The following is an 8,535-nucleotide window of genomic DNA, read 5'->3' as shown; positions in this document are numbered from 1 at the left end:
GAATATGATTGCTTAAAATAACATTTTGTTCCTGTGTATGGATCTGAGATGAAATGACAATCATTTAAAGTCCACACCACTAACTCATCGTTGCTTGTGACCATGTTAGAAGCCTACAAAGGTGAAGGAAGCAGGGATGGGGTATCTACCACCTCATTCAGACTCTAGGGACCATACAAATGATCTCTTTCATATAAATGATATATGAATATATATGGCCTGTGATATAAATGCCAGCTGTCTTAAGGAAGGACATGCTCATTCTCATCCAGCCCAAGGTGATGGGGTGATGTAGCATCAAAGACATTTCATGAACTAGTGCCAGTGAGCATCAGCCAGCCACAGGCATTGCAGGGATTTTGGGATTCCCTGAGGCACTGGGTTATCAAAAACCCCACTGTATGTTCAAGTGGCCTTAGGTAAAAAATACCACCTTGCAGGGGTTTCTAGGCCTTGTTCAGCTCCCCTGGTGGTTTCACAGTGCAGATTGACTTGTATGAATGTAAGAGGGGTGATAACACGGTTGGTGTGTTCATTGGTGTGTCTCCCCTCCAGGACCAGATAGACACCCTCACCTTCCAGAACCAATCTCTTAAGGCCAAAGCAGACCGATTTGAAGAAGCTCTGAAGAAAAACACTGAGGAACAACTGAAGGTAGACGGCAACTATAACTACACAGTCATCAAAATATGTGTTTCAAAGTATGGCTCACATCACACAATTCAGTGGATAGTAATGGGATCCTTACCCCAGGGACTGGGTGGCAGGTCCCAACTGAGACCCCAAATCTTGAGCTCTGAGGAGGAGTCAGAAATCTTAGTCTAGGTCCATCATTTTCTGAGTTTACTTCTTAAAACTTATACTTTCACCCAGTGTTTGTATGTTTGTAGCTCTCTTTCCAAAACATTTCATTAACTACACCTAGTGTGTCCTTACTGCTCTCTATTCTTCTTTCCCTTCTTCCTCTCTTTCTCTTTACTTTTTGTCTTTTCATATTTAGGTTTCTTTTTTGTGCCTTCTGAACCAACTTCTTTGACATCCTCTGTATTCCCTCATTTTTTTCTGGACTTGCAGGGAACAGCCCTGTCATATGAAGTATTTATTCAACTGCTGTCTATTGGGGCCATGCTGTTTATTTACTGCAATTATTTATCTGAAATGAAATAACCCTGAAATAACCCTCCAAAAAGAGTTTCCTTTCAACTTGGAGCATTTCAGTGTGTTCACAGCACAACCCCATGGGCAGCCATATCAACATGACAAGAGGGGACAGTCAATGAAAATAACGGAGTGAGCAAGGGGCTCAGTGAGTTTTTAGGAAAGGAGCGCAAATGTCTGAAACAGGCTCGGCCACAGGAAACGGGTAGCATCAGTCCCTTTCACCTCCGCTGCAGTATTTAATTTACATGAAAGGACAAATTCTGCTGTGTCACAGTGATGTTAATGCCAAGTACTACCAGGCAGTTCACTGGAGTGTGTTACACTGGGAAAAATCCAGAACAGCTTAAGTCAGCAACAGTATTTCATCAGTATAATTCAGAGCACATCTTCTGCCCATGAGTTGAACCCTAGTATCCCCTACGGCTGAAGTTCTTGAGCAGAGGAGGAACTTTTTCCCACCAGATCTGATCTTTGTTAACAGGCACTGTGAGGCCGTGGTGCAGGCAAGGCAGAACACTGGTTTTTACCTCCAGCCCCCTTGTCCCATTACCTCAGTTTCATGTTTGTACTTTTCCCAAGCCAAAATCTCTGCACAATCATAAAACAACTCATGCAGTTCCCAAGCTATGTGAAGGAATGAGGTTGCTGAACAACCTGACATCACATCCTTCTAGCCATGAAGCTGGTCAAAAGAAAGGTACCGTTGGCTATCCGGCCAAAGGGATGGTCTGGGAGAGAATATCAGGCTTCAGATGGGCTGGGGAGGCCCAGGTCCAGGTGGTTTTCACATCGCTGAGACTCCTAAACCACTGGGTGCATTGAAGAAGCTTTATCTTATGGCTGAAGATGCATTTATGGCTGACAGATATGCAAATCACTGGTATATTTTCTAGATTGTACGAGCTCCGTATCTGCACTTAGAAAAAGACCTGAAGAGCTTAAAACATGTTCTGGAAATGAAGAACCATCAGATTCACCAACAGGAGAAGCTGATTATGGAGCTAGAAAAACAGGTGAGTTGTCATTTTTCCTCCAGAGGAGACATCACAGAGGTAGAAAAGTAAAAGTTTGGCTACAGCAGATGAACTTAAACCAGATGAGAAAACACATGAGGTTAGGGCAAGACACAGTCAAAGAGGTTCATAAATGGCTATATATTGTGTTTTTCCACTGTCAACCTACGTAGCTGCTTCTACCATACCATGTCTCAGGTTTTCACTCAGAAATTGGGATCTTTTCTCATCCCTTCACCCACCCATGATACCTTGATTTCTCCCACACATCCGTTGATCTGTATTGCTTTTTCATGTAATACCTGCTCAGCCCGTTATGTTAGACAGCGAGGCGAGCGGTGTAGGAAGAACGGAGGAAGGGGAACTTTGTGGTACTCCAGGGCTTCATTTTGTACACCAGCCTGCACCATACTCCCCTACAGGAGTTAGGTAACCATTTAGGGCTGGAAAGGACAAGTGGAGAAAGATCGAGCCGTGTGGGTTTTGCTGCTGCTAGAGCAGGCATTTAGGGAGCTCCCAGCCATGAGTATGAATTAGCAATCTTCAGCAAGCAGTCCCTAGCAAGGCTTACGCTAGGAAAGTTCTCTCCAACCCTAAAGTAATGCTTTTCTGCAGCCTATGCTGTTTTCTCATCCTTTGCTTGTGGGAGTCCCCAACGAAGAACTCCCCAGTTCACCATCAATTACATTTTTTATTGGAAAGGGGATTCATTTTGTAAGGCATAACCTACAGTGACAGCAAATGTATAGTGTGGTGACAGGATGAGGCACTACCTCAGCTGGGGAGCCGGGACAGCTGGTTCAGCACAGCATTCAGCAAGATGTGTTTCCATTTACGGGGAAATTTGAGAACTCAGATGGTTATTTTGCTGAACAGATGCTTAAGTAAGTGGATGTAGAGAAAAGTACCTCTTTACAACTGAGGCTTGTTAACTGTGCTCCTTGCAACACGCTGCTCCTGGAGCTAAGCCAGCATCTGAAAACATGCACTGTAGTGCTATACTGAAAAAAATAAAATAAACAACAGCCTACATGGTTCCTGGGCATTTAGCTGCTTTTGCTAATTAACCACATACAAGCACACAGTCCTGCTCCTGCCCTTTATCACAGTAAAACACAGAGTCTACTGTGGTCCAAAGGCACAACTGCTTTCTGTTTAAAGATCTACCTTTATAAGTGCCAGAACGTCTACAGGGCACCTCCAAATGCTCTGAAAGATGGGGTGCCTCATAAGGGAGCAGGAGAGCATTTCAAATACAGGGTCAGGCTTGGCTCCTTGTCTGCTGAAAGGGAGGCTGGAAATGAAGGTGGCAGGAGAGGAGTGGTATAGGGTGAGGATTGCAGTGGAGCAGGAAGGAGATGTACAGGGCTTCTCCCATGCTTCATGCTGGCATAGCTACTACTTATTAAAACTATTGAGGAAGCAGAGAAGGTGCCAGTGATGGTGATTCCTCTCTCAGAGCATTTCAAAACAGGGCCAGAATCCTTGTTCTGCTCTAACAAAATATACTGGGATAGGCCAGAATATCTGAGAATCAGGAGTATCCTTTATGGCTACCTGCATAGACTGGAAACCACTGCATAAAACTGATGCTTCCACCATAAAGTGTGAGTTATTACTAACTCCAGTGCACAATACTTAAGTTCTTTATAAAAGGTTGGGAAATCCAATAACCAAGCTCACACAGAGATAAGGTTACCTTGTGATATCTTGTTTTCTTCCAAAAGTGTTGAATTCAGCAAAATTCAAACTGCTGGAAACCCAAGAACTAAGGTGATAAAGTATGTCAAATTCAAAACTTGGGAAAAACAGGGCATCTGAGGCTGTGGTACATGCCTATAAACATCTTACCAATGTTTTGATATACCGCTATTGACGTCCTCAAACTCTGTCCTTGAACTGTCCTGAGTAAAAGCTACCTGCGCTTGGGATAGAATTTATTTCACTTAATTGTAGCTTAAAGTTAAATGTCTAGTTTAAGCCTGTCATTTAAGCCGACACTGTCAGCAGTGGAGAGTAGTGTTTCCAAAGCGCAGCCCACCACATGTGAATGCAGCAGTAGTCTAAGGCTGCTGCTGGGTGTAATCTGCTCTGGTGGGTAACTCTTTCCTCCCCATAACTGGGGAATCATAATCCTAGAGGTTGGACACCAGACATTTATGTCCGATGAGGTTAGTTGAGTTGGATGATGCACATCAAACTACCTTGCACTCCTCCTTCATCGCTAGACTGACCACTCACACCACAGTGCCCTTTCCATGCTGGGCATCCCCTTGCTCCCCAAGTGCCACCAGCTCCCTGTCCAAGAACAACGGCTGGTAACGCTGGCTCCAAGGGATGAAAGTTATGGGGGCACCACCAAGGAAGATGTTTTATTTGCACTGGACAAGACTAAGACTCTCCTCCTCCTCAGTTAGAAGTAAGGGCTAGTTAAGCTCTGCCTCCGCTTAATGCTCTGCTGATAACCCCACTTACTTCACCAGTATGATGTGGTGTGAGTCAGACCTCTAAGTCTCAGCTGCAGTCAAGACCACCTCCATCTATCCTCAAATTTTAGAATTTGCTCTAGGGACAAATAAACATAAAGAACAAATCCTCTTGGATCAGGTGTTGGGCTTTCTTCAGATTTAACAAACCTTCTTTTGTTGCAGGCTGAAAAAAATTTAAAACTGGAAGAAAAAATCACCATGCTGCAACAGCAGAACGAAGAACTCAGAGCCAGGATTGAGCAAAATACTGTTATAACAAGGTTTGTGCTGATATTTGTGATCTGTCTGAGCTTGAAAGGAGACTGCAGATCTTAACTGCCCAAGGCTGACACTTATTTCAGAAGGGGAAAAACTTATTTCCTCCTGAAAGTGTATTGGTGTCCTGATCTACTTGTTTTATTAAAAAATCCTTTTTATATCAGGGTTTGCTTACTTTAACATAAGGAAGGCCACATATCTGTCTGTGTATTTCCATGATTTTGACATGCTGCTGAGAGCAAAGTTGCCAGCGGCTTCTGATCTCAGTGTCAGTGCCCTGATACCTGTTAGTCAGTGGGTAACAAGGATGGGATATGGGGCAATTTCAGGAGAGACATCCTAGCGATGCCACTGTCACCCAGGCATGGTTATCCTTTTTTTTTATCTGCACTGTCTGTTTGCACCCGTGTCACAACCTGACAAGGGTGACAAGGCTCCTTTGTGTTAGGTGGTATAGAAATAGAGAAGGGCAGGACAGTCCCTGTCCCAGAGAGTTTATAGTCTGCCCTAAGCCAAGAGACCGCAGCTGGAGCCAGGCAGAAGGGGTACCAGGGGGAGATGCTAGAGCTGAACTCGACCCAACACACCATCTGCCTAGCTGTCATTGTTGCCAGAAATGATGCCATTGGCCTAAAATGCAATTTAATTTTTAGCTGACTTTTTAAAGATTCAGCATTTCATCTCTGATTTAATTTTAGTTTTTGTCTTTCTAGTGTCTCCTTTATTAGTGATTCAGCCTTTAAAAAAAATTGTCTCCTGCATGTGGGTATTTTAAAAAGGCAGCATTGTTTGCACTAACAATCAAGTTGGGGTGAGGATTATGTTTCATCTCACCTGATTGTAAATACCTGTAACATACATGTCACTGTCTGAGGTGGGCATCTACAGCCGTTCTGTGCTTGGGGAGGAAGAACGGGAATTTTTAAGGTCTGGTTCACCAGACCAGTTTGAGACACCTGCTTTTGGGCTGGATGAATTGTGGTCTGGAAGTGGCAGTCTCTCTCCACACCTGTGACAGCAGCCAGGGTGCCTGGTTCAGTGCGTGGCCTCTATATTGCAGCTACCTGCCTCTGGCTGGGTGAATAGCACCCTCTACTCCCTGCCGGTGTCCAGCTGCAGCGCTTTGCTTCTTGCCTGTAACTATGTAGGTATTGGTTTTGAAGAACATCTTTTGGGAAAAATTCTGAACTTGAGGTCAGCCTGGAAAGTCAACTTAGAGGACAGTCATTTTCAACTATAACAGTTTGGGGACAGCTATGGGGACAGCTGTAGGGATGGTGTCAGCCAGGGCTTTAAAGTCAGAGTTATTAAAACATGTTTTCCTGGCAGCAGTAGCCACCCCGACTGTTCATTTCTGTTGTAGTGGCACTGCCAGCAAGTGCCGTGTGAACGAGCTTGGGGAGCTGCCATTACTGGGGAACAGCGAGCATTAGAGCCATTTCTGCCGATCTGCAGTTTGGGTGCCCACGTGGCTGTGGCAGCCCAGCAGCAGCAAGAGGAGAGAGGGGAGCAGGAGAGATGGGAGCCACAGCAAAGCCAGCCTTTGCAGCACAGCCAGGAGGGGGTCCCAGAGGCATCGGGGGGCTGAGGGGTGCACCACAGAGATATTTCCAATCATAGCCGAGGGCAGGTACAAAGGAAGGAAGAGCCTTGCAGGTAGGTCATGCACTAGCTTTGGACACAGGAACTCCACAGAGCCTCTGCTGGGACTTCCCTAAGCACTTGAATAAATCATCTGATTTCCCAACATTTTGGATTCTCCCTCCAAATCAACCAGCATTTTTTTGATCCTTTGGACTGGGGATGTTTGAGGAATGGTAGTTTCCAGCACCCTAGAGATGAAGATGACCAGGAGGGTGGCTGGTCTCTGTTGGCATAGCCCAGGTGCCTACTGACCTCTGGGCCTTTTGGGAGAGGCTTTAACGTGAGCTGAGGGCACCACTCAAGCACCTTCCCCTGCATCCCGATCACGTCAGTGTGCCCCTGCACACCTCTGTGATTTTATGGCTGTGATTTGTTACAGCTGCTTAAATTGTCGACAGGCTGGCAGAGGAACATGTCTGATCGTAAGTCTGCAGTGCTAGGGATAAAGGTTTCCCTAGCTGGGTTAGGTCTAAAATTGGAACATATATCTCAAGATACAAACTTACATAGTGAGAACACATTTGCTTTTACATTGCCTCTCTTCCTTCTTCAGCCTGAACGATGAAGAGGGGCTGAATGGGCATCTGTATCTTTTATAAGCAGCAATGCTGCGTCTGTCCATCTCCCTCCCTGTGGTGCAGCGGGGCAGACACAGGTTGGCTGAGCTGAAGGCAGAGGCTTTGCTGAAGGATGCCGGCACTGCTGGCTGTGCAGGCTGCCTCTGTCTCCGGGTGGCGTGAAGCTGGCTCTGCCAGTGGCCGGTCACGTCACATCAGGTGACACAGCATAAATTCCCAGTGCAATGTGCACGGGGCTAAAATAAGCAGCGCAACAAGCAGCAGCTCCTTTCCCCATCCGCGTACGAAAGCAGGTCTCTCTGGAGGACATGTCCACATGCTGCATGGTGTGTTCACAGGCACTTAGCTGCAAGGCTCTTTTCTGCTCAGGTGTCTCCCTGCTTACCTGCAGGTCATGCATATAACTTGCAGCCTGCCTCTGTCAGCAAATTGCAGTGTGTATTAGTGCCGCAAAGTTTATTGTGTGAGAGACTCCAGAGGACACTGACACCATGCATCCTACCATACCTCTAGCAAGCAGCTTTTAATGTAAAGGAGGCTGATATGTGCTGAGGGGCTGTGGGCTGCTCTTGCCTCCTGTCCAAGCAGTGCCTTTAGCAGAGGAGGGAGCTGAGCCCTTCACTGTGCTCTGAGGTCTGTGCTGGTGTGACTAGCCTGTTCCCAATACACAGATGAGCTTTACCAGCTTAGAGAGCCAGTCACACACTAAGAGCCACACAAATGTGGGAAAGGCATGTGGTTTTTTTTTTTTTTTTCCCCTCAGTGAATGCTGGCTGGAAAAAGATATAGTTGGGCTTTGTGCATAATTTTTATGGCCTGTCTTGTTAGGCACAGCAAAAGACAATGTAATTCCATGTGTAGCAAGAGGTTTCCTCTGGAGTCATTTCTCCAGGGTGAGCTCCCATGTACACTTTCTTGTGCCTGTTAGACTGTGAGCTCATGCCACAGGTGGTTTCCCAATGGGACCATGAATAGGATTTTTCTCCTCTACCAGGCAAGCAACTTTCTGAAAACTTCTGCCAACTTGTGTCTTTTAATCCTTCAACTCTGCTAGCTAGTGCTTCATGGTTCAAAACTTTCAGGGGAGTGGGAGAGAAACACACACATTCTAGATCACCTTAGTTCCATTTCTGTAGGAACTGAGGCCAAAAAAGCAGAAATTCTTTAAAAATGTTTTTTAAACAAAATCAAAAATGCCACCCCAACCTCTCAGCGACTTTTGATGACACAAAGAGAGTGGACCAGCAGTCCATGACGTCTGCTATGGGCTTCAGGCTATATATAGCATTATATATAATGCCATATATATTCAGGCTATATCCTCCTCTGCCCAAAGGAGCTGGGCAGAATTTGGTGTGTGCATCCAAAATCCACACCCAGCTGCTGCTGAAC

The 8,535-nt window shown here is 45.7% G+C and overlaps 1 protein-coding gene across 1 annotated transcript in view; it reads left to right on the top strand.

Annotated features, from left to right (window-relative positions):
• MTUS2 (microtubule associated tumor suppressor candidate 2) overlaps positions 1–8,535 on the top strand; it is a 203,713-nt gene that overhangs the window by 192,718 nt on the left and 2,460 nt on the right. The window contains exons 11-13 of the mRNA XM_009327746.1: positions 556–654; positions 2,055–2,174; positions 4,826–4,923. Coding sequence (XP_009326021.1) covers positions 556–654; positions 2,055–2,174; positions 4,826–4,923 — 317 coding nt within the window. The remainder of the gene's footprint in view (positions 1–555; positions 655–2,054; positions 2,175–4,825; positions 4,924–8,535) is intronic.

The sequence above is a fragment of the Pygoscelis adeliae genome, unplaced genomic scaffold, assembly GCF_000699105.1.
Source record: "Pygoscelis adeliae isolate BGI_AS28 unplaced genomic scaffold, ASM69910v1 Scaffold14, whole genome shotgun sequence".
In the NCBI taxonomy this organism is placed as follows: Eukaryota; Metazoa; Chordata; class Aves; order Sphenisciformes; family Spheniscidae; genus Pygoscelis; species Pygoscelis adeliae.
This window is presented reverse-complemented; position numbering and strand designations above follow the sequence as displayed.